Source organism: Pyrenophora tritici-repentis, chromosome 1 (assembly GCF_003171515.1).
Source record: "Pyrenophora tritici-repentis strain M4 chromosome 1, whole genome shotgun sequence".
In the NCBI taxonomy this organism is placed as follows: Eukaryota; Fungi; Ascomycota; class Dothideomycetes; order Pleosporales; family Pleosporaceae; genus Pyrenophora; species Pyrenophora tritici-repentis.
Window position 1 is genome coordinate 6,324,915 of NC_089390.1, and position 24,806 is coordinate 6,349,720.

The window sequence follows — 24,806 nt, forward strand, 5'->3', positions numbered from 1 at the left end:
GGATGAAATTGGGAAGATGCGCTTGTGTCGTGTTGTTTTCACGAGTCGTGTAACGCATCGCTTAGACTGGATCGGATGCGCGTTCCTGAATTTCTGGGGCAAATACCATACTGTATGCAGCCACTCCTATTACCAATACAGGTGGGAATTAAGAATAGCTCCGCCAGTAGACACACTTCGACCTTCCCGGTCACTATATCCGGGCGAGTGTACGGTGCCGATAGGGCCGAGTTCCGCTTGGATGGTAGCAGGGTTCCTGTCCGAAACAGAGGAGTTCGCCAATATCAACTAACAATAGCAAGGTTTGTTGGTGACAGGGAGCCTAGGTTGCAGTCTTCCGACTGTCTTCTGATAGATACGAGTATATACCGATAGCCAAGTAACTTGAGGAGCAATGACTTGGACATTCCGAACCCCCCACATTCCGCTTTGTCGATTGAAAGGGGTTGCAAGATACGCTAGTAGGTGGAAACAGTGAGTCAAGATTCGATCTAAATAACTTGTAGACTTTTGCAACATGCGCATCATATGTGGAGATAGTAACTGTAGCGCTCATGGCGACTGACGCTGTATGACCTCACTGTTGACTGTACATGATTAGTGAGGGGTCGTTTGAGATTTGCGCAAAAGTACACACTATCATACATAGTATGTTAGATGTATTAGTGCTGGTAACCCGGGGTGCTTAAGTGCCGAAATAAATAAGTACATCCACGTGTGAATAACACTAGGATCAAAAGCCCTATGATCAAAGTGGAGCCCGGAGTGACAGATTAAGTCTTCTAACAACGAGTATCAACCCACTGTTACATTGCCACAGTAAATGTGCCATCAAACTTTCGTGGGAAAAGTACGAATTACCTTCGGCCGACACATGCGCACACAAGAAGCTAAGAGCGACTATGAAGGCTGCAAGTTATATTGCCACAGCAAGTAAACTTCAACGGACAAAGGCGCATACATATTAATCAAACAAACACAAAGTACCAACACCAGTAACAAGTGTCCACGTGCGAAAAAGGGCCGACGCGAGGGAAAAAAAGTATTTCATAAAAACTACTTATACCCGCCAAGCCACCCCCGTACCGTCCCCAGCACCACCCTCCACCATCGGGACAAGAAAAAAAATATCGCTACCATCCCCACCAGCCACATACACTATTCCTTAGTCGTCTCAGTTTACTCGAAATTGAGCGCAGAGTCCAAGTGCCCAATGCCAATCGTGCCTGAGCCTGAGCCTGAAGTAGGTGTGCAAGCCCTCCAGGCAACATGCAACTGCTGAGTAAACGCCACAGTCGCATCATCATTGCTCATTTCGCCCGCCTGGGTGCTCTTCTTGTTAGTCAGCGAGATCCTGTTGTTGATGTTAAGGATGCCATTCTGGCCGCAGGGCGACCAGATAGTCGCCGTCGTCTCCACGCTATCTGTCTTGGTGTAGACTTGGCCGTTGACGAGGGCGCCGCCGCCGACGGCAGACATGCGCGTAGTTTGCGTGGTGCCTGCATCTTGCGAGAAGTAGTAAGTGGTGATGAAAGAGCCGGTTACGCCTTCGTCGAGGCGTGCCCAGCCGTGGTAGGTGGCGTCAACGACGGCATATTGGAAGCCGCCGGGATACTTGAGGTTGAGGTGGAGTTGGCAGTTCTTGGAGCGGTCGGCGGGCGTGGTGCCGGGGCCGATGTAGGTTTGGAATTGGTCGAAGCCGTAGGTTACGACCTGGTGGATATAAGTGAGTTGAGTGGATTTGGATTGAGAGTGAGTGTGTTGCTTGAGATGAAATAACAAAATTTAGACTTACAGTCTTGTCGGTAGATGTACTTGTAGACACTGAGCCTTGAGGGCAGCCGTTACCAGAGTAGCTCGTGTCTACAATAGTGATTTGATCCGGAGAAGGAGCACTGGCCGAAACGCTTGCAGGCACAGGGTTCGCCGCAGCAAGGACCGGAAGGAGGAAGGTAATGAGTTTGGAGTGCATATTTGCTGCTTAGACAAAGATTTTTCTTGTGGTGCCGAAGTGAGGGTTGAAAGTCAAGGCTGCTGATCTGGGATGATTAGCAGCATGAGGGAAATCACATCATCTTTATACCCATACTTTCAAGTCCCAACAATTCTATGCAATCTGCCTGTTGTATATTCCCGTGCCTTTCCGCACCCTGCTACTCAGTCTCGCTCCTACATCGGCATCCTCGAGGTAGTAGTCTGGAGGCAACATAGTCACTAAAGCAGTAAGGTCGTCTTCCAATTTTAGCTCTACGAAAATGCCCTGTGTATTAAGACCACGATATTTAAATATTGAACTGGGTTACGTGGTAGTTGATTAGATGAAGCGACCTGATCCGAGCCGCAGACGTGGCCTGGAAGTTACCCAGAATACGAGCTCATGACAAAGAGCAACTGCATCTGTAGGATATGAGCGCCATGCGCGCATGGTGATCAACATTCAAGCATCATATGTAAAATGGTACCCGCTCTTCACTTTTCCGTAGTGGCGTTAATGCGACGTCCGGCCAAGGCGAGACAGAAGCATTATAGTGAGAATACGAAAAGTTTCTGTACGATGTATATTGGTATCAAGTCATTATGCCCCGCAAAGAGGCTCTGGACCTGCATGAGAGCGCTGTTCCGCCGTTTGCCATGCTCAAAATAGCTCTCAGCAAGGCCGATGCAATAAAGCGGTACTAGGAAGCAGATGTGAGTGCGGATCAGGTGATTAAATAGGCGGTAACCAAATTGTACTGCAAACCAACACGTGTGTTAGAAAGCGACCTATCAAAACATGGAGAATCAGGATCTTGTTGCTTACAGAACATGGTCGAGACTAGTGTGTTGTAATTTACTCCGCAATATGGGAATTCGGTGCATGGGTCGCTTAATTGGGTAATATACGTTTGACGAACCCGCGTTCGCCATGTTCGGATCAGTCTACAGGGTTTAGCCGGGATCATCAGCCAGACGGTGATCTAAGCCTCCATGCTTGAGGAGCAAAGTATATAGAGTGTAAAACCGAGAATGCTCCACTCGTCGTGTGTATCATCAATTTCTCTGCAATTTCAGGGTACATTAATCCATCCATAGTTCGTTTCGCTTCACCCTAGGGTTCGGGTTTTAGTAGGGGTCTTGCTCCCGGATAATGTAATATACGAAGTCATGGTGCTTCATGTTGCCGTCATACATACAACCGGTCAGCTGTCTTTATTGTTTTCCACTCGCAGATTGCTTCTGCTCTCTTGGCAGGAAGAAGAGGCGTTACGAGTATCTGAATCGTGGCCTGAGCTATATGGATGTGGCCGCGAAAGAGCCACCCGAATACAACCGTACGGTGTATACTGTCTGTAGTTTCTATCGTAAGCAAGGTATACAGATAACCGCTCATTTCGTCTTTGTACTGCCATCTTAGAGACGATGTCCTTTTCTGGCCAGCGCCAATGTCGTTTTTCTTCTATAATACATACTTACCAGGAGACCCTCACATTGCTCTCCGAAATATATCGCGTTGAATGTAATCATCGTAGAGACGAATTGCAACCCTAAGCTTTCACATTGGAAGAAGACGGTGACGGCATGAGACTGAGAACGGTAGGCGAAGGATATTTTCCTAGAACGGAAAGAGTCTAGATAGACCTGAGGGGGATCAGCAAAAAAAGCCTCGGATCCAGTGATGCTGAACCAGTGCAATGCAGGCATTCTTGTATAACTGAAAACGGTGCGAGTACCAATGCCTCTATAGTTTCCCACTCGCGCTAGACATAAATAGCTAACAATAGTAGATCCAGAGTGGTACAACATGTGTCCCTCGCATCACGCCTGCAGATCCATGCAGCCCATGTGCAACCAAACTCCAACTTCAGTCCAACACTGTCCACTAATACTACAACGTGGTACACCCACATGCAACCAAAACAACTGCATATTTGCCATGACTTCCGACAAAATAAAACATCCATTGTACAGAGTACCACCCACGCTGAGACGTGGAACATGGAATTACCGCGACCTGCGGCGATCCTGGAGAGAACGTAGGACCTCTAGCCATCCTCCGTCGTCAATATCGCCGTCCCCTGTGACTCAAGAAAAGAGAGTATCAGGAAGCTGAAGAATATCAATAAGTTGCCACCATGTACTTACCATTGTATACAGCCATATTCGAACCTGACCCGCCCCCATTGACAACAATCGGATTACTGTCGACAACATGTACAGCCAGACCATTGCCCGCGGATGTAACTGGAGGATCTGAGGCCGAGTTACGGATTCGGATGAGGGTAATGCGTATTCGATAGGTACCAGCCTGGCGGATGACTAGGTCCGGAAAGCGCATGTAGCCCACGCCCTGTGGGTCGGCCATGTCCATTGAGGCGATGAATCCATCAGCTTCGTCGTCGTTGAAGGGATGAATTGAGTCGAAAACTCTACCTGTAAGCAGAGTGTTGAGAGCGTTGGGGTCTGCTGGTACTGCAGAGTTAGGACCAGGAACCAAGGCTGCGACTGCGACAAGGTTGGTTGAGTCTGCAACAGCGTCGTCGGTATCGGCGTTGATGGTTCGCAATCGCACGACGATAGATCCAGGCATAGTTTGGCCGACCCGAGCGGTCCGGGGCGGCTGCACCACGATGTCCATGACGTACCGTATATCCTCAGGCGATAGAGAGTGCTGGCCTGATCTTGACCGTCCTGAATTGCGGGAGTTTCCAGAATGATGCCGTGAGCGAACGGACCTACTTCCTAGCGCCCTCGGCCTTGCAACGTCAGCCATCGAGGGTATGGTGTCGGCTAGTTGGCAGCCTGTTTCTCCGTTATGTAACTCTGCGATCCGGGCGGACCTTCTGAGTGACACGTGCCTTTGGGTGTTTTGGGATGAAGTGCGGCGCGATATTGATCGAGCTCGCGATGCTGAAGGTGTGTTTGTCGTGCTGTTCCTAGACGATGCGCTTCGATTGCGATGGTGATCTCTACCTCGTCCTTGGCGTGAGCCCCTTCGCATCTGAGGAAGGCTGAACCTGTTTCTCTTAGCAAAGTTTCATAAAAGAGTGTTAGTTGAGCCAGTTTCGGCCGGGCAGTTATGTGGAATGAGTGCAAAGACTTGAATTGGAGACGAGGAGAAGATAGATAAGGTGTGGATGAAGTCAAGGATGAAAAGTAAAGGAAGTTGCGTAGACGGCAGTATGTAGTGACGCCATGAGGTTATAATCAGGCGATGTTGGATAGCGAAGATATAGGAAATGAACCCAAGCCACGAGTCAGACTTGTCGTCAAAGGCTCCTCGTGTTGCGCATACCGCGGCCGCTCGATCAGGATGAGGATGGTCTCTTTGGGGCGGTTGAGCCCAATACTCGGGCCCTTTAATCTCTCATGGGCTGTACGGTACTGAGCGCGAAGGCGGCAACGAGTAATATTGTGAAGGATATAGGTAGAGGTGAGGTTTGAAGGTATCCCTCGGACCCTTGGCCGGGCCCCACACGCCCGCGAGTTCGGTGGAGATGCGGGCGTCAGGGCGTATGATTGGTGGCCTTGGGGTAACGAAGGAGCCCTCGTCCATGCGCGGAACATGCGGAACATGCGGAACATGCGGTACACAAGAGCAATGGAGACAAAGTTCCATGACAAACGGCAGAAAGAGGATAGACAGCGCGGAACGTGTGGGAATGATGCAGCACATGGTGTTGCAGGTTGATATGAGCAAAGTGATGCGTCACAGGAACCCGGTGGGCCATGTGGCGACAGGGATGCTGATTAAGGATGGAATGGAACGAGCAACCAAGCGAAATGAACTGCTCACCTTCTGCCTCAGTCACACACCCGCTTGCCTTGCTTGCAACGTGTGCCGAAAATGCTTGGATATCCTTTTGCTCTTGCTTCTCTGAGTCGGCTTCACGCTATGCCGGTGTACCGCTTTTTGGGATGTAGTGGTGCAAAGTTGGACGGCGGCAATGCCCGCGATACGTGTGTCTCGTAACAACCGCAGTGATGCCGTGTTGCAGCAAACAATTATCGGCAGCGAGGGCCCCCCCTTCAAGACGCTCTGGAAGGCGTTCGGTTTGTCACAAAGGTTTCGTGACGTGACTTTCCTATGCTGCTTTTGTATATTAGCCATGCTTTCCCCACAGTGAAGCGACGTATGCCCTCCCCAACCCACCACCCATCACTGTGATTGCATTGACCGAGTACCGCCAATGGACCCTCATCCTGCGTGGACCATACGTTCTGGACGCGGCCAAGTTGATGCGACGTACCTTTTCTGGCTGCCGTGTCGATATCAGGCGCTATCAATACAATGCACACGGGTCGAAGCAAGCCTGATGTGCGGTCCCGGAACGCCGTCGACGTTGGATGTGGATGATGAGAGGATATGGTCACTGTCTCAGACGGCAGAGGAGTCGCAAACCAATGCTGTGTGGTTGTGAGCGGCTGTCTGCTTCATGCAGTCAACTGGCCAAACACTGGAGACGGTGAGGAAGCCGTCTTATACAAAGTCCCTACATTGCAGGCTTCCAAAGCGCTCTTGCCTCTTGGAGTGGGATGCAGCTGCCTCCCAGGGCCTGCCGCCCTCCGCTATTGGCTTGAGCGCTGTCTTGCCCATTCTGAACGCGCTTCCACCTACTTTCATCATTTCCAGCAGCCCGGTGATTCAGACCGGCCTTGTGCTGGTCGATGCGTGCACCGACTTAGTGCAGCCGCCATGGACATGTCGCCCGTCGAGCATGGCGGTCTTGGGCTTCACCCTTTCCAGCCAGTAGCGTCTGATGCTCTATGCGCCTAGTATCGTCCCGATTGCCGATCCGAGGCACGACCACATACCCAACATCATGGTATCGCAGCGTGGGCGGCGAGACGGCCAATTACCGAGCCGTGGCCCTGGATTGACTTGTACCACATTTGCCGCTGCCTCTGACGGCGTCCCCCTCGACGCAGAAAAAGAAAACGAAAGCACATCTTACATCAGGAACACACAAAGACAGCTGAGCCAACGCCTCTACAACGCCCTGTCAAAGCCACCTCGGATCACAGGAACTCCCATCTGTGTTGAGGCCATCTGTTTCCCCAGTGCCCCAGCTCGCACTCACCGAACTTCTCCGCAAACCAATCTCTGGCAAAGTTGCGGTAAGTTATGTGCGAGCCGATCCTAGCTCGACCGACGGCTGCGTGCACAGTGTATACGGCATTCCAACGGAAATGACATCAGTCAGCTGCCAGCAAGCCTTGGACACTTGTTCGGCTGACTCGCTCCATGGATATTGCGAGCCACTCTGTACGCCAGATTCTGCAGCCTCCCCGGTCCAAGTTTCCGAACGTTGTTACGCGCACTGGTTCTGCATGTTTTCACCACAAGACCTGACATGAGCCGTTGAAGTTCCGAGTTCCTGGCACAAGGTCTGACGCGACCATTCCGGGAACATTTTGATCTTCGGACTGCCTCTTCGGGTATAGTTCCGATCTCGCTCGCCTCCATAACTCCCAGTGCTCCATCTTACCAATATGTCCATGAAACCGGGCCTTACTCAATTCTTCTATCAAGTATTTGGCGGCAAAAAAAAAGGGCCCACAGGCCATTCAGCGCACCGGCTTAGGCTCGAGGTTACCCAGCCCCTCAGTGAAAGCCACCCAAGTCGTGCACGCCTCTTGGTTGCTAAATCTGGTAGGACCCACATCTGTGGCTTTTCGAAGTGGCATGTCGACATGGATATTCCCAGCTCATCGCTGCAATGGTTCCTGTTGAAGAAATGACCTGTCATATCAACTTGCCCAAGAGGGTGGACGCTTTTGCGGAAGCGGCATGCGGCGGCCGAAACCACACAATGGGGCTGCATCTCCATCACGGGAACCGGCGATCTATGATTGCCGGTATACTCGTGGTGCGGAAAATTACTGAACATCTCCCATGTCCCACTTTTGTTCTCCTTCTTCCAGATACCTGCGTCTACTTTACTTCCGTCTCATCCTTTTCCAGGTTCTAGATTACATCAGCCGCCTCTTGTCTGGCCTTTCACAAATGTCCCATGGCTTCATTGCCACTTTCGAATACATTACGGCATCAGATTCATTCTTCGGCAGTGAAGCTGTTAAGCGTTTCCAGCAAGCGTTTCGTACAAAGTGGGCTTTTGAGCAAGGCAGCTGTCAAACGAGTCAGTTACAACGCGACTTCTGCCGAGGCCGAACCGGTCGATCACTCATTACCGTCAAGAACACGGTTCCCACGTTGTCTGCATCTGGATAATTGTCTCATATGCAGCAAGGATACTAGACTTGACCCGCGTCAGATCTGCCTAAACACTCTTGCATATGTTGAACCACGGTACTGGGAGCGAGGTGACGCTACAATGAACACAACTTCGGGCTCTCCATGTGCACATGTCTCGAATCGTAGTGGGTGCGGAAATGAATGGGTTACACGGCGTTGCACACACCGCCGCTGTTCTAGTACCATTTGGACCCTGCCATTCGCCTAGGTAGGTCATTCAAACAGGGAACCAATCTCAGGTACCAGGGTGGTCTGACCGGCCGATATCCAACTGCGTATGTGTCCGATCTCGCCACTAACTTTCGCCATGCGCAAGCTCCCAAAACGAAAGAGGCCGCATCTCGGACAGTATCCAGACCCGGCACTCGCAACACCCGGTAACCTTCTCAGCCAAAGCAGCTAGTTCTTGTTAAAATCTACAACACTATTTATTACTTCACTTTTCGCTTCGCTTTTGAGGTTTGTAACTTTAAGACGCCTTGAATCATCATAGTCGTGGCGTACTGTCTAGACAAGTTGTTCAAACGGTCGTGAGAATCTGATCCATAATTCGTGAGGCTCTCAAATGAAGAACACGCATCGCATCTTTGAAGAAGCTGTTTGGTTGTGATAGCGTGTCTCGAAACATAATGAAGGGAATCGCGCAACATACGTGAATATGAGTGATACTATAGCGATCTTGAGTAGATTATGTGGAAAGCCTGATATTTGCGGACGACTCGACCTAGTCTTTTTGATCAGAGAGGCGTCTCCATCCACGAATCTGAGTCTAGTGGTCACCGCTCTGCTTGCGCATACACTCTTGGGCTCTTTTTGAACACAACCCCCAAATCGGACGACGCTACATGTTCGCATTCGCATGCGAGCTGAGGAGTACTTACACGCATATACCCGTCTGACTATAGTACTTGTGATTTGTAATTGTCCGCCAACATGTTTCGGTTAGCGCAAGGACTAACGTGCATGGCAGCACGAGGGCGTGAGTATTGAGAGGCTTCCTATGGCTTGTGGGTATCACGTTCGCCGAGAGACGGCGGTACACAGCAACGCGCTCTGACACACGGCGAGTCTATCGAAAGGAGCTCAGTAGAAGGGTCGTCATACACAACACAGGGATCTGACCGCGCGTGTTGAGTGCTACACGGAAGAAGCTTGTACTTGGAATCCTTTTGGGCTACATGCGTATGGACGATCTGCCGAGCTGCTGGGGGCACGTATAGATGGCCACTTGTTATCCCTCTCACCTCGTGCGTACTCCTGTTCTCCATAGTGCCGGATGCATCTCGGAGGCTATCAAGCAATAACTTCAGCAGGACATGCGAGAAGCGTCAATCTTGGGGATCGAAAGCAAAATAACCATCTATATAATTCGAAGCTCTATCTACCAAGATGAGGTCCAGCTGTAGTATACTGTTGGGTTATTCTAATTCTGGACTGTACTGAACGTAATGCTGGTGGATCTTTCCCCGTGGGTTGATGACAAACCCGGCGTTTGCGTCGCGTGACTAGAGCAGTTGCATCCCTCTAGGATCTCCGGGAGCTCTAGCTTAGCAGAACGTCACTTCTCACACAATATCGACTGAAATCAGAAATGTATTCACCGTAATCACGCCAGGGTTCTTCTTTTGTAGCCACGCAGCTTGCACTCTTTCAATCGTTATATGAATCCACATACCAGCATGTTCCGAAGATGCGCTCAATACATGGGTCATCGCAATGCTGCCTACATTGTGTTCGGCTTGGGTGTATTACTTCTTTGTAATGGCATGGTGACGCTCTGGCAGATCCGCACTCCCTTGCAGCCCTCACATCGCACCGCGCTAAGCGTTCCTGAGTCAGGGCGCAGCCACCCCATTCACAGACTGATAGCGGAAGCAGAGAGTAGCTTTAATGAGCTGATGTCAGGGTATACGCATGATCTGGTGTCGGCGACAAAAGCGTATCGACAAAAGCGTGGTCGCCACCCGCCGCCGGGTTTCGATCTCTGGTTCCAATATGCCCAGGAAAATGGCGCGCTCGTCATTGAAGAGCTGTTTGATCAGATCCACGTTGATCTGGCCCCATTCTGGGGAGCGCCTGCAAGCAGTATGCGGGATTTTGCAAGGCAATTTGAACATCGGATTTCTATAAGAAACGGGTCGGCCTACATGACTCAGAAACACGACCAGGGGACTGCAACAGGACGCATGGATGCATGGCTAGAGATGATCGAGAGCATCGCGCACCTACTTCCGGATTTGGACATGGCTATGAATATCATGGACGAGAGTCGCGTGGTCGTACCCTGGGAAGATGCTAGCAGATACCTCCAAAGCGAACGCCAAACAAAGAAGCTCCTTGCCTATGACAAGGTCTCTTCACGATATAGCAGCATGAACGCCTCAAATCAAGTGTCTAGGCTGTCTCATGTGGAATGGTTAGGGCCAGAAGAAGAACCTTATTGGGACATGGCGCGGATCGCATGCGCACCCGACTCACCAGCCCGCTATCAAGCAGCTTCCACGAACTTCACCGGGCCTCCACCAATACAATCAGCTTACCCAGCTCACTTATATCGGGGCTATATTCAAAACTGGACTCATGCCAGAGACCCTTGTCAGCAAAAACATCTGCAAGAGTCACATGGCACATTCATTGAACCGATATCGATATCGACAACGCGCTCTTTGGTTCCCATTTTCGGTGAATCAAAATTGCAGCTCAACTCAGATATTCTTATACCAGCAGCTGCCTACCTATCCGAGAATTTTAGTGGGGGAGACTACTCTGACTCACAAACGCATGGCGGCGAGTGGTCAGCCAAGGTATCGGGTACTGTGTGGCGAGGTGTTGCCAGCGGAGGTCGTAACAAGGAAGAAAACTGGACTCGCTTCCATCGACACCGCTTCGTTACCATGTTGAATGGAACTTATGTGGATAAAGTCGAAACAGATTCCGATGCCGTGGCAAAAGGTCGAACATTCAATCTGCAATCATACGCGACCTATCAACTCAGTGCAACAAAACACATGAATCTAGGCCGCTGGCTCAATCAAATTGCCAATGTTGGTTTCACAGACATGCTCTGCTGGCCACGGACCGACAAGCCTAACTGCGATTACACGAATCCCTATCTCAAAATTGTCGACAAGGTCCCCATGTCAGAACAGTACAAGTACAAGCTTCTTCCAGACATTGACGGCAACTCTTTCTCGGGACGCTACCTTGCATATCTCCGTTCGACGTCAGTACCAATCAAAGCGACCATCTACTCTGAGTGGCACGACGACCGTATCATACCATGGCTGCACTTTGTACCGATGGATAACTCATACGTTGATGTTTACGGCATACTAGACTACTTCTTAGGCACTGGAGACAGCCACATGGTGGTATCCAACGGCGCCCACGATGAAGCAGCTAAGAAGATAGCGCTTCGGGGCCAGGAATGGGCGAACAAGGTACTACGCAAAGAGGATATGCATGTATACACGTTTCGCCTACTTTTGGAGTATGCAAGGCTTTGCGATGACAACAGAGAACGACTGGGCTTCGTGGAGGACTTGAGAGCATAGCTCAAATGGCGACAAGAATTTGTAGTAGGTGCAAGCCCGACTAGTCTTCACACATGTACAATGATGCATCTGACTCGGCCTGTACACGGTCCTACCTGCGAGCATATGTCGTACTGCATAACTGGCGGCGACGTGCAGCCAAGTCAGCACGAGCATCTGCTTGCCCTGTACGATATAATATGCATGTATCAAAATCTAGAAGGACAAGACTCGAGCTAGGCGGGGTGTGCCGATACGAGCCTCATGCTTGATGCCGTGACACCTTGGTCGTGATGGATTGCATGAGGTATACGGTTCATCCTCGGAGTGAAAGACGGAGAGCAACGGTCCCTTTGACTGCCCCTCCAAATTTTTAGTACTAGCGCGGTTTGAAAGCATCACTCCCGAACCATTTGACGCATCGCAGCTACCCCACATTTGGTATGCAGCAAGGCCTGGTAAATATTTGTCGCGCCAGACTTATCAATTCTACTAACGCTTGTTTGTCGAGACCGCTGGCGACTCATACTTTTCCTTTGACTCAGAGACTCCCTTGTAGTGGCGTCACACAGTCATACGCTACCTCTAAGTACACCCCACAAGTGTCTACCCTTCATAAACCCCCCTGCAAATTGCGCCCACACTTACAGCAGCGGTCATATAAATCTATTCACCCTGTGATACACGAGTGTAGTAGTGCGAAGGTCACATCAAGCCTCCAGTCGCTCCGGCATTTCTCCCAGATTAACTCATCGCCCTTCCGAAGCCTCGACGCGTCGGCGCGCTCAGCAACCAGCATGGAGGACCTCACAAACACTCTGGCTACGCTCGGCCTTGACAAGGTCCCGCAAGAACCTAACACATACCCCACGCTGAACCCGTTCGATATCTACAGATCGCACATCACGGAGCTGTTGTCGCAAGTATCAGGCGTGGACAAGCACATAATATACCCTACACTGGCATGGACGGCAAAGCCAGAACATGGTGACCTGCAGCTGGCGGTCCCAGCGCTTCGACAGAAGAAGAAGGACATGAAGGCATATGCACAAGAGCTGGCAGACGCATTCCCGGAGTCGCCGCTGGTAAACAAGCCAATTGTCACAAACACCTCGATTGGTTTCTTCTTCAAGCCTGAAACTCTCACCTCTCTTGTTGTACCCATGGTTATCAAGTCCAAGGACGACTACGGCTTCAACAAGAACTTTGGGCTCAAGAACCCTGTCGACCCCTCCTCCGGCGCAAAGACGATGATCGTCGAATTCAGTTCCCCAAACATCGCAAAGCCCTTCCATGCCGGCCACTTGCGAAGTACAATCATCGGTGGTTTCCTTGCAAATATATATGAGCGTGCAGGATGGGATGTCGTTCGCATGAACTACCTCGGAGACTGGGGAAAGCAATATGGCGTGCTTGCTATTGGCTTCGACCTATACGGCAACGAGGAAGAGCTCGTAAAGAACCCTATCGGGCATCTATACGACATCTACGTCAAGGTCAGCAATGTACAGCATCAGGAGGCCGAAGAGATGAAGGCGCTTAAGGAAGAGGCTGCGAAGCTAAAGGAGGAGGGCAAGGATGCGTCCGAGCAGGAGAACAAAATCAAGAAGATTGAGGCCGAGGGCATCGATGAGCAGGCCAGGAAATACTTCAAGGGTATGGTCGATGGCGAGCCCAAGGCACTCGGTATCTGGAAGCGCTTCAGGGTGAGTAGATCAAACATACACGTAGAAGTTGTAGACTGACTTGCGTAGGACCTTTCGATCGAAAAGTACAAGCAGACGTACGCTCGATTGAATATTCACTATGATGACTACAGCGGAGAATCACAAGTCAAAGACGAGAGCATGGAGCTTGCCGCAAAGATTATGTGGGAGAAGGGTGTCTGTCAAGACTCTGAAGGTGCCGTCATTGTCGATCTGACACCGCACTCCAAGAAGTTGGGTAAAGCAGTTATCAAGAAGAAGGACGGAACTTCATTGTACCTGACCCGAGATATCGGCGCTGCAATTGAGCGTGTCGAAAAGTACCACTTCGAGTATGAATCACGTCCACGCATTCGTAGAAACACAAGCTAATCTACCTCCAGTAAAATGATCTACGTCGTCGCCTCACAACAAGATCTGCATCTCGCCCAACTCTTCAAGATCGAAGAGCTCATGGGCCGAAAGGACATTTCCGAAAAGTGCCAACACATCAACTTCGGCATGGTTCTCGGTTCGTCCACCCAGCTACCCTTCTCTCTATCTGAACTGTTGCTAACTCCTTGACCACAGGCATGTCAACCCGAAAAGGCACCGCCAAATTCCTCGACGACATCCTCCGCGACGTAGGCGACAAAATGCACGAAGTGATGCGAACAAACGAGACAAAATACGCCCAAGTCAGGGATCCGGAAAAGACTGCCGACACACTGGGTATCTCAGCCGTCATGGTGCAAGATATGAAGGGCAAGCGCATCAACAACTATACCTTCGACATGGACCGTATGACATCATTTGAAGGCGACACAGGTCCATACCTACAATACGCCCACGCCCGTCTCTGCTCCATCTACCGCAAAGCCGTCGACGCAGATCGCTCGCTTGAGGAAATCGATCTCGCTTCCGCTGCTGATCTCAGTCTGCTAAAGGAAGACAAGGCTGTCGAGTTGGTCCGCCAGTTGGCGTCGTGGCCAGATACCTTTGTCAATACGCTCAAGACGCAGGAACCGACAACTGTGCTTACGTACCTGTTTAAGATGGCGCACGCGCTTAGCAGCAGCTATGATCACTTGCAGGTTGTGGGCAGTGAGAAGAACGTCTTGGTTGCTAGGTTGGCGCTGTATGTGGCTGCCAGACAGGTGTTGTATAATGGTATGAAGGTGCTTGGGTTGAGCCCGGTGGAGAGAATGTAAGGGGCCCGGCGCGATAACATGGGGTTTTCTGCATGACTGGTACGGGAAAAATGTGTAGTGATGGCGTATACCCACATGATACACGATGAATAAACATATAGCAAACAGTCGAGATGAGACGAAAGCTTCGTCCATTTTCTTATACTACGTATATATGTATATAGTCTGAGCTACCAAAACCGTGTTGTGTGATGCTAGTCAGATGATTTTTGCCCTGGTATAGCAGCATATTTGGCTCATTGTAGTCTCCAAACAGAGTTTTTGCGCAACTATTTGAATACTACAACGACTCAAGTATTCAGATCAGGGGGTGATCCTAATATCGTCTCGTCTCTCCACACTGACTGTACCGTGTGTCGTGTACTTTGATGTACAATTTTGGCAGGTGTTTGAGCAGAGGATTTGTTTTTCTTTTAGAGTGGGGTTGTCTTGTTGATATTTGGGGTTGGTGGTATTTCGTTCGAGGGGGTTCGGATGAGTCATGATCGTATCGTTTGGTTGAAAACAACCGAATGTACAGGGGCTCCGGGACAATGCTGAAAAAAATGCTAGAACGCTGGGAAAACATAGGAAAAACTCATCGTAACTGGATCATCGAAATGCGACCGGCCGTGGCGCTAGGTTGTAGGACGAGAGAAGAGATAGTGTCGTAACTACAAGCATTACATCTGCTTGCTTCTCTTAACCTCGATTATTCTCTTGAACCCGCGCCTCGAGATACGACCAACAGCTGCAACAAGCCCAACCATGAAAGCGACGCGAAAGGACAATACTAGAAGAGATAATGCAAGAACGCAGACGGCCCACCCCATCTCGTCCACTTGTTAGGCGCCATTGGTCACGGGCGGCCCTCCCACTCGGGGATCGCCCGGAGGCAATCCCGGCACCTTCTGCGGAGGTGGATGGGAGGGGTGCACATGGTGCTGGCAGCCGTGGGGACAAGTAGTGATGGATTGGTCGTCGTAATCGTCATCGTAATACTCGTCTTGAGGGTCTAATGAACCTTCGTCGTCGCGGCGGTCGTAGCCACCAGGAGGGGGGTTCTGGTTGTGCTGAGCGTTGTTGGCATTGTTCTGCGCCTTTTTGCTCGCCTTCTTGCCCTTGCGTCCCTTCATCCTGGCCTTCTCCAGCAGACGTCGCTTCTCGGCCAGACGCTTGCGTTCCTTCCTGTCCTTGATCTCATACTGTCGAATCAGAGCCATCGGGGGATGACCGAAGATGTCTTCGTATTCGCAGAACTCGCAGATCCATGGCTGGCTTGGTGGGTTGTGAAAATTGGCGTACTCTTGCTGGATACGACGTTTGCGGGCGGCGTACTCGTACAATTTGGTCGCACTACGACGTGGCTTCCGCGGCGGGGGAACCTGTTGTGGTGGTGGGGGGCCCGTTGGCCGACGTGCAGTGCCATTGGGAAGGGGCGGGGGAGGGTATGCTCCTGCACCATTCATGATTGGGCTGGTCTGGGTGCCCTGAGTAGACACCATTGGAGCATCTGGGCGGACGGGAGGGCGGGCGCGAGCAGGCTGGGCGTGTGGCGCAGGAGCAGCTGCAGTGCTGGGGTAGGCGCCTGGGGGATGGGGATACTGGCCATTTTCCTGGCCCGGCCAGACCATCTTGTTGGCCGAATCAGAGCCGCAGGTAAAGGTAAATTGTGTCTTGTTCGCGCTCTGCTTTGCGGCTTCCTGTTGCAGCAGGCTCACGTTCTCGTTACCGTGGGGTGGCGGGGTGGCTTGGGCGTTGGCAATGGCAGTCGAGATGATGCCGCTTTGCTCCGGGGGTCCTAGAAAACAAATAGTCAGCGCACGGACTCATTTTTAGCAAAAAGACGTATGATTTCCCGAGGTGCCACCGTACGTTTGCTGTTTGCCTGGGCGTTGGCGAGATTGGTCGAATTGGCCAATACTCGCCTCTCTGGCCGTCCCGAGCCAGGGCGGCCGAAACGCCCTCTGCCTGCGCCCGAGATGCCTGTTCCGGAAGGGGTTGTGCTGTTGTGCTGCGGTGTCGAGGGCGCTGAGCCGCAATACCGCCCAGCGCCGTCCGCCTCGTCCATGGCGCTTGTCTCGTGAGCGTGTGCGACACCCACGCTTGCCAGGTCCGCTGAGAGACTGGCGTGGTGTGAGCCGTTGCTGCCCATGTTCGGGATCTTGCGCTTCTTCTTGTTGTTTGTGTTCTCGAATGACTCATAGCCATCTACCGAAGACGAAGGCGAACCTGGCTTGCGATAGGCACCCGTCACGCCCGCCGCCGGCTTGCCAGACGCGTGTCTGCTGTACTGGTAGCTCGGCGACGAAGGCATCGGCCCATTCCGTTCGTCCTCTTCCTCCTCGCTCTCCACCTCGGAATGTGTGTGTCCGCAGTGGCAAGCATGGTGGTCGTTGGCCCCCGTGCGATGGGGGCGAACGCGCTCCTCGGCCGTGTAGGGGTAGTTGAAGAGCGGGACGGCTGGGGGAGGGTTGTGCGGATACACTATCGTCTCAGCCTGCTCGGGAGAGAGCCGCGCGCGCAGAGAACGGGTGGGCAGAGGACGAATGGGCCGGTCGGGGTACATGGAGGACGACGTGTCGGGTGAAGAGCGCAGCGGCGAAGAGCGGTTCCACTCGTAGCCTGCAAAGGGAAGAAGCGATGTCAGATATATGGAGAGTGCAGGGAGCAAGCTCATGCGAAACATGTCGGAACTGGTCCTGTGGTGCCAAAAAGGAAATGGGTGAAGAGCACCGTGGACAAGCCACGACGACTTCCCTTACTTACCCGCAGTCGCCGCTGCCATAGTGGCAGTTCTTCCTCCAACCTCCTATCTCCAAGACAGTGCGAGGGGTAGTGACTCCCCTAACACTCCAACTGTAGCCAAGCTGGTCTTCTGCCGTGCCTGTCGTAGCCGCGTTAGTACTTGCGCGTGCACAGAGTTTACCGCAAACGTCGGGCTGCTGGCCAGGACAAATTTCCGCGCTGATCTCGCGTCCAAATGTGGTGTTGCGGTATCGGAAACCCTACGCACCTTTTTCGAGCGGGTTTGTGTGAGGGACGGGGTACTGGTGGCCAGTTAGCGGAAGACCCCTCTATTGCTCCTCGGAATCGACACTAACAAGATATAGCTAGCAACGGGTCCAAGATTAATGTTCCAACAAGACGGAGACTGTGGAAGAATAAACCTGGCGAGTGGTCGCAAGCAGTGTATACGCTGATGATGGATGCGTCAATGCCGAAGATGTCGTGGGATTGGGGTTCACCCGCGCTAAGACCACACACGTACTTTGGGCACAGTGATGTGGCCTTGAAGCTCGCCAAAGAAGTGACTTGGCCTAGTTTCTATAACCAAGCAGACCAAGTTGTAAACACGATATCTTGAAAAACAACAAGGCAGAGAGAAACAACGATGCACATGAGTGAGTAGATGCACACTTGTCACCGAGGTCGTCGTCGATATGCGCGGTGCAATGGCCGCCCGGGCAGCACGTGCTGAGTGGCGCTAGATCCGACAGGGGATTGGTAATGGCTTTGGCCATGTCAGCAAATGGCAACGCAGCCTGCTATTCTCCCGCCTTGTTCTTTGGCATTCTTCGTCTCAAGCTTCTTGGAACTCTCCACCTTCTCAGACTTCATTCGCTTCAAGAGGCCGAGTCTTTCGGTGTGTCGTGTCGACATCGGAGCCCCCGGAGAGATCCGTCTGCACTGGCACTGGCCATGCTTCAACACGATAAGCAGAGGCCATGTGTGACTACTTCTCCGTGGCATCAGGATCTTGCCGATATTTGCAAGTCTCGCCATGGAACCTACGGACCTCTCTTCCGAAGCAAGTTGCGGTATATTCCGTATCTTTTGACCTTGGAGAAGTATATTGGAGATATAGCCTCAGCGCGGAAGCCGGTACCACCATACCGATGTCCCATATTGGTCAGGAACGGGAGCGATGCGTGGCAGTAAAGTACGTGTAACAAAGACTTGACAGACGTGTTAAGATTCAGTGAAGCCTGCAAGTATTAGACTAGAAGCTCGCGCACAGAAAAAGCATTGCAGCCCGTCCAGGCACCAAGAACGCCGCAGCATGGGCTTGGTGATGGGATCTGCCATGCTCCGGCATCCCAGCTCGTACCTGCATTTGTGAGAGCTCCTGACCCCGCATACACTTGCACAACATCGATGCACTTCTTTAAGCTTCATGACATGACACTCTGTAATGTCCATGGACCACACCCGGGACCCTTGCCCATGGGTCGCGCTTAGGGACTTTGGAGGCGCTTTCTGCATGGGGGTACGTCGTCGCTTCTAATCGATTGCTGACCGCTGCTACGTCATTCATGCAGCTAACGACGTGTAGGCAATTGGAGGAGCTCTCTGGCATACCGTCAAGGCTTTCCGGTACGCCAGCCTCGGTACTCCTGAAACTGAAAGCACTCTCATAACTTTTACAGGAACTCTCCGCATGGCCAACGACGCATAAGTGCCATCGTCGCCCTCAAAACGCGAGCGCCTGTCCTCGGCGGCAACTTTGGAGTCTGGGGTGGGCTCTTCAGCACCTTTGACTGTACTGTAAAAGGCATCAGGTGTGGAGACTCTTCGTACAAGTCTTTTCGGGGTTGAACGCTATATAGTTATCCAATGTTTGCTGATACCCTGCTAGAAAAAAGGACGATCCTTGGAATCCCATTCTCGGAGGTTTCTTGACTGGTGGAGCTCTTGCCGTACGAGGCGGTGCAAGAGCTATCCGCAATAATGCTATCGGGTGCGCCGTTCTTCTTGCCGTGATCGAAGGCGTAGGCATCGCTTTTGCTCGCATTGTAGCTGAGAATACACGACTCGGGCCACCACCACCACCTTCTCCAACTACTAATTGCTCGGCCGCATCATGAAATGAGGTCTATGTCCGACTAATACACAGGGCATTTGAACTGTTTCTGGATTCTTTGGCGTTTATGTACCATTATTTCGGCCGGGAAGAGAACGGGCGGTAGCTTGCGGGATCGTTTGAGTCAGCAGTGCGTTGAGAGGGCGTTTTATGTCCTGCAGGGGTGACGGACATTTCTGGGGTTCCGAGCCCTAAGTACTTTCTTCCTGCACTACCAAGGGCAGTCCCCCGTTCCACTATCAGCGATAAATCCTTCGTTTCTCGTAACTGACGTTCTGCAGATTACTAAATTCTTGTCTCCGCTTCTTGCTTGTAGTGACCAGATCAAGGTAACGATAGAATGTCTTCACTTGTTAGAGCATGAAGAGATTCCCCTATGCTTGCTTGGTTTCTCAACAACGCCCATTACATCCCTTTCGATTAGCTCCCCGGGTATTCGCTGCGCCGCGTTGGCGGTGCGCTTTGTAGTCCTTACCGCATCTAGTCGATCAGCATGCGCCAGCTATTGGGACTGGCCCTACCGTCCACACCCGCATCCATGGATCATGACGATACGCTAAGCTGGAAAAGAAAGTGTGAGAAGAGGACGTCTGTGCACTCTAAAACGCTCCATGCAAATGCTCGTTTCTTTTGAAAACTGGAGTCTTTTAGCTGTTAGTGCGGATCTAATTCACCAAAAGAGATAGTATTTCTCGTGAATTGGATCATTCAGAGGCCCGTTCTCTTTGGGGAATTCATATCTGCAACACGCCTTACGAAATGAGTTATCATTCGAGACTCTGGACCCTTACTACGGTGGCTCAGATACTAGTGTGCCCCAACCCTTGAGGGGGAATGGGTTCAAGGTCAGTGGAGCCGTACACCTTTGATCACGGATGCAAATCTCGTTCCTAGATTGCCCATGCAAGAGCTCGTACATTAACTTTCTTTGTTTACATTCGGGTTTTGACCCGCGCAAGCCCCTCTGTCTCACTCAGGCCGCGACACCTTCGCATGGACCCTTGGTTAACAGTAACTAATCTCCAAAACCCCACTCAAAGTCTCTTGGTTTTTTTCTCATTATTGCGTCAGCATCGCAGGTGTTTGGCCAAGGGTCGATTCGCTACCGTCATTCACCTGTGGTCGCACTACCGAATCGCATAGCATCGACATTAGGCATACAATAATCGCCTCCTTACTTTCACACAAAACATCTTAATAACCCTCGGATACATTCGGATACTGCATACCATTGCCGACCATGATTTACGGTTTCATCGATGCTCCATGCTACCTTCCATCGTGGGACTGCCCGATAGAGTATTCGTACTGGCGCTACCGACCTTCATTCAGCACCAATGTCACCTTTACTGCGCTCTTTGGCCTATCTATGCTTCTCTTCCTGGTACAGGGCATTATAGGAAGGAGATGGATGGGATTCAGCATCGCAATGATTTCGGGTTGCGCTCTCGAGGTTGTCGGCTATATTGGACGCATACTAGCAAGTCAAGATATGTTTGACGAGGTGTGTGCAAGACAGGACTAAAGTTACGACGATTAGCATGGACAAGCTGACCTCAGCTAGAACGCATTTCTCATTCAGATCATATGTCTGACCATCGGTCCGGCCTTCCTCGCTGCCGGTATCTATCTGTGCCTTGCGCGCATCGTCACTACCGTTGGCCCTGAACACTCGCGCATCAAGCCCCTTTCATATCCGCGGATCTTCATTCCCTGCGACGTGATCTCTCTCATACTGCAAGCTTCGGGTGGGGGTATGGCTAGTGTCGCAACACACAACGGGGAAAATCCGATAACGGGCAATCGCATAATGATCGCCGGTCTAAGCTTCCAAGTTGTAACACTGCTCCTCTTCATCATAATTGCTGTCGATTTCGCCTGGCGCACTTACAGCGGTCGTACCCACCTTGGACAGATTCCCCCGAATCAGCAGCAGGCGAGGCTTCGCCGCTCCTGGCCGTTTAACGCCTTCCTTATTGCCCTAACAATCTCCACTCTTTGCATTTTCACAAGATGCGTGTTCCGTGTCGCCGAATTAAGCGAGGGCTGGGAGGGTTATCTTGCCACTTCACAGAAGTACTTCATTGGACTTGAGGGTGCAGTCATTGTCGCGTCGGTACTCCTCCTGAACTTGTGCCATCCGGATATGTGCTTCAAGGATGCTATTGATGCGAGGGTTGTGCAACCGAGCCAGAGGACGTGGTATGGCAAAACGAGGAATGCTGGCATGGTACTTCATGGTGGAGATGAGAGTCACACTGAATTGGTTGGGTTCAACAACAGAGACGGAAAGTATAGAGCGTGATGATACCCGGAATTTGGTGCTGGAGGTGAAAGTCGAGAAGAGTCAGTGAGCAACACGGCTAGTGTAGCTCCTGCTCAAGACATCAGCTGATATGCATATTACATTATACCCGCTATATACTTTGTTCTGTATACTGTCCTTTTTCTTCTAGACATTTTCAATGTATCTCATTTTGATCGGACAATGATCACTAAACTTGGTGCAATCTTGTGGGTGCAGATACGAAATCCAAGCGGACTAGCTTGAATGTTCACACTCCTGACGAAGTGTCAAACATTGCCCTTGTACTAGAAATTGTTTAAAGTCTATCTATACTACAACATTATAAAAAGATCATTTGAGTACTGCAATTCCTATGCCGTCTACATCATTCGTGCCAGGTCGTATTCTGAGCGGCAACTACACACGTGAAGGACTTCGGTGCTACGTTTGCCAACGGCTCGATAGTCATGGGGGCTCCTATCGAATTCAAGTACTTAAATGTCTCTCGCTTTGATGTTCAGGGTTATCCGGTGTTCGTGTGACTCCCAGGTGACGCTAGCCACGTGCTGTTTGGGGTGCCTTTACCTCCGCCTACAGGCCGCTCTCCCGAACAGAGTTGCCTAATCAACTCAAGGCCTTTATTACGCTCCATCGGGTATGTAAGCTTTCCATTCCACTTACTTCCTCCAACCCTCTACTCTTCCACTCCACCTACTTCTTCCAACCCTTTACCACCTCACTCGATCTATTCAAGTAAGCACACTTTGTCGCGCCAACACTCTCGGTAGCCAACAACACACTGTTATACCTTGCCTATATCGCACCTCAACATGAACCAAGCAGAAGATGTAGAGGTCATCATTGGCCATAACCGTCGCTACAAGTTCCACTCTGGGACTTTGGCGCGCAACTCTACTCTTTTTGCAGACATGTTGACCGAGCCCAACGCCGCCAAGCTCAGCAATCGTGCGAGAAACGCTGGCGTCAAGATACGCTGGATGATCGAACTCAAGGCTCTACCTTCCCAGCAGTGTCCTGCTGGCTGTCTCGAGCTTGTGGTAAGCAGCTGCGCATTCGCCTTCTTATGCCAACATGAGAAGCAAAGCACTGACGCGTGAATAGGAACTGACCCAACATGGCGAACGAGCCGACAACAGGAACGGTCTCATTGTCAACGAAAACGGACGTGTCCCACAGGCGCACAAGATCTTCACCTACTATGAATCAATCTTCTACGCCTTCTACAACAAGGAGCTCTCTATCGACGACTCCGACATGTCTGCCGCCCTCTCCGACTGCTACCAACTGCTCCAGATCGGTGACTACCTGGGCTGCACAGGACTGATCCGCAACCCGATCGAAGTCGCACTTCTCAAGCACGGACAGGAACTTTTCCGGGCCATCCAAAGCGCCCCCTACGCATGGGTGGAGATGGGGTACCGCATCCGCAGCGAGCTGATCTTCCGGGAATGCATGATCCATCTCGTCGGTAACTGGAAGACCTACGAAAAAGATGACACCACGCACCCGTACCTGACTGTTGTTCCTGGTCTACGCCCGCTCATCGAGAAGTACCACTCTGTGTTGATTGACAAGTGCAGGACACTGGAGCTAGGCATCATGTCACACTACCCCGGCCACATCCGTCTTCCTGTGGACGAGCTGCCTATCAAGCGCGAGGCCTACGCCAAAGACATCCTCGTCTGGATGGCACTGACCTTCTTCCGGCACTGGGTGGGTCAGCGTCTCCTTATGGGAGGCGGTATCACCGGCGACGACTTGGGATACGGACTCTACAAGCAGATCGGCGCAGCCGGTGACGCCTACATGGACAAGTCAGTCACCAACCAATTCCACACGCGCTTTCCAATGACCAAAAAGGCAATGAACGTGCTGGAAAACCATCTGCTCGAGATCAAGGAATGCATGAAGGATTTGGTGGACCAGCATAAGATTCTCAAATCTAATTGCCAGTTGGATATTCATCGGTTCCCAGTCACGTATCTTACGTGCATCGAGTTCCCAAAGGCCGACTGTCCGTGGGTGAAAGAGATGGAGGGTCCCACGGTGAAGCCGCAGAAGCGTGTGTACAAGCCTGGTGGCAACGATGTCGCGAGGTCGAACCTCAACACAGCTAGGGTGAGTCAGGAGAGGATGGCCGAGGGCATGTATGACAGCGACGGTGATGACGTTGATGTCGGCACCCACAAGCGTAGGAGGTCTGACTAGGTGTCACTGGGCATCTCAGTAGTTGTCCGGCGGTACTCGGATATACTGACTTGGGCTGGGGCAAAAGGTGTTGAGGCACTTCTGGGTATCTGATAGTCTGATGAATACTGCCCCGGAAATAGTTTGAAGGCATCCAGGGTCATGTTTGGTAGATAAAATTCCATCTCTTCGATATAGTCTGACGGATACGATGATGTGTGGTGTATTGACAGAAAGAAAATGTGCTCTATACATGATGCTTTGACTTGGCACCTATTGCTACCTTTACTCCGCTTCTCCTTGTATCGTAAAAGTATCATCTGTTCTCCTGAATCCGCCTCCAGCTTCCCCTACTCGTCGTCAAATCCTGTTGGTCTCGGCCTTGGTCCCTTGGGTACTATACAAAGTCAGTAAAAGCTCTTCCGCTATACCCCTCTAGCCATGCATCGCATACGTCCACCCTCCATCCCCCCTTTTTCTCGCATCTGAATCCAAATCGCGCTCCCAAATTCCTGCTCTCATCCATACCAATTGCGCCTACTATCCAACGTACCTGGGTATGTCATAGGAATCTTGGCAATCTGCTCCTCGCCCATATATCTCCGAATCGGCGGAACCGTAACCATCATGACCGGACCCGCGCAGCCGATGATGATGGAGTAGAAGTATGCCGGCTTGTGGATAGAGGCCCATTTGAGGTAGCGTACTGGCTGTTTGAAGAAGAGCGGGGAGGGAGGAACAGACATGATGGCGGTGTTGCTGCGAGTTTGTGAGCGGGTGGGTGTCAGTAGCGGTGTCGAATTTGC

General features: G+C 51.5%; 10 protein-coding genes across 10 annotated transcripts; 5 read left to right on the top strand and 5 right to left on the bottom strand.

Moving 5' to 3' along the window:
• Positions 1-1,179: 1,179 nt before the first annotated feature.
• PtrM4_024730 (DUF4360 domain containing protein) lies at positions 1,180-1,972 on the bottom strand (the record flags this gene model as incomplete). The annotated part of the gene is made up of 2 exons (XM_001932235.2): positions 1,180-1,713; positions 1,796-1,972. The coding sequence occupies 2 exons, from the start codon at positions 1,970-1,972 to the stop codon at positions 1,180-1,182; spliced, it is 711 nt and encodes a 236-aa protein (XP_001932270.1).
• A 2,009-nt stretch (positions 1,973-3,981) lies between these two features.
• On the bottom strand, positions 3,982-4,567 carry PtrM4_024740 (Velvet domain containing protein; the record flags this gene model as incomplete). Its single annotated transcript, XM_066103631.1, has 2 exons — positions 3,982-4,055; positions 4,123-4,567. 2 exons carry the CDS (start codon positions 4,565-4,567, stop codon positions 3,982-3,984), a joined length of 519 nt encoding a protein of 172 aa, XP_065965833.1.
• A 5,345-nt stretch (positions 4,568-9,912) lies between these two features.
• PtrM4_024750 (CAP10 domain containing protein) lies at positions 9,913-11,787 on the top strand (the record flags this gene model as incomplete). Its single annotated transcript, XM_001932237.1, has 1 exon — positions 9,913-11,787. One exon carries the CDS (start codon positions 9,913-9,915, stop codon positions 11,785-11,787), a length of 1,875 nt encoding a protein of 624 aa, XP_001932272.1.
• A 776-nt stretch (positions 11,788-12,563) lies between these two features.
• PtrM4_024760 (ArgS, Arginyl-tRNA synthetase) lies at positions 12,564-14,662 on the top strand (the record flags this gene model as incomplete). Its single annotated transcript, XM_001932238.1, has 4 exons — positions 12,564-13,472; positions 13,521-13,804; positions 13,856-13,983; positions 14,043-14,662. 4 exons carry the CDS (start codon positions 12,564-12,566, stop codon positions 14,660-14,662), a joined length of 1,941 nt encoding a protein of 646 aa, XP_001932273.1.
• An 824-nt stretch (positions 14,663-15,486) lies between these two features.
• PtrM4_024770 (uncharacterized protein) lies at positions 15,487-16,110 on the bottom strand (the record flags this gene model as incomplete). Its single annotated transcript, XM_066103632.1, has 1 exon — positions 15,487-16,110. One exon carries the CDS (start codon positions 16,108-16,110, stop codon positions 15,487-15,489), a length of 624 nt encoding a protein of 207 aa, XP_065965834.1.
• A 347-nt stretch (positions 16,111-16,457) lies between these two features.
• PtrM4_024780 (uncharacterized protein) lies at positions 16,458-17,429 on the bottom strand (the record flags this gene model as incomplete). Its single annotated transcript, XM_001932239.2, has 2 exons — positions 16,458-17,266; positions 17,411-17,429. The coding sequence occupies 2 exons, from the start codon at positions 17,427-17,429 to the stop codon at positions 16,458-16,460; spliced, it is 828 nt and encodes a 275-aa protein (XP_001932274.2).
• A 1,407-nt stretch (positions 17,430-18,836) lies between these two features.
• PtrM4_024790 (uncharacterized protein) lies at positions 18,837-19,100 on the top strand (the record flags this gene model as incomplete). Its single annotated transcript, XM_066103633.1, has 2 exons — positions 18,837-18,911; positions 18,978-19,100. The coding sequence occupies 2 exons, from the start codon at positions 18,837-18,839 to the stop codon at positions 19,098-19,100; spliced, it is 198 nt and encodes a 65-aa protein (XP_065965835.1).
• A 1,645-nt stretch (positions 19,101-20,745) lies between these two features.
• Positions 20,746-21,810, top strand: PtrM4_024800 (RTA1 domain containing protein; the record flags this gene model as incomplete). The annotated part of the gene is made up of 2 exons (XM_001932241.1): positions 20,746-21,009; positions 21,070-21,810. 2 exons carry the CDS (start codon positions 20,746-20,748, stop codon positions 21,808-21,810), a joined length of 1,005 nt encoding a protein of 334 aa, XP_001932276.1.
• Positions 21,811-22,622: 812 nt separating this feature from the next.
• PtrM4_024810 (uncharacterized protein) lies at positions 22,623-24,021 on the top strand (the record flags this gene model as incomplete). The annotated part of the gene is made up of 2 exons (XM_001932242.1): positions 22,623-22,850; positions 22,915-24,021. The coding sequence occupies 2 exons, from the start codon at positions 22,623-22,625 to the stop codon at positions 24,019-24,021; spliced, it is 1,335 nt and encodes a 444-aa protein (XP_001932277.1).
• Positions 24,022-24,350: 329 nt separating this feature from the next.
• PtrM4_024820 (uncharacterized protein) lies at positions 24,351-24,746 on the bottom strand (the record flags this gene model as incomplete). Its single annotated transcript, XM_001932243.2, has 2 exons — positions 24,351-24,397; positions 24,554-24,746. 2 exons carry the CDS (start codon positions 24,744-24,746, stop codon positions 24,351-24,353), a joined length of 240 nt encoding a protein of 79 aa, XP_001932278.1.
• Positions 24,747-24,806: the final 60 nt, after the last annotated feature.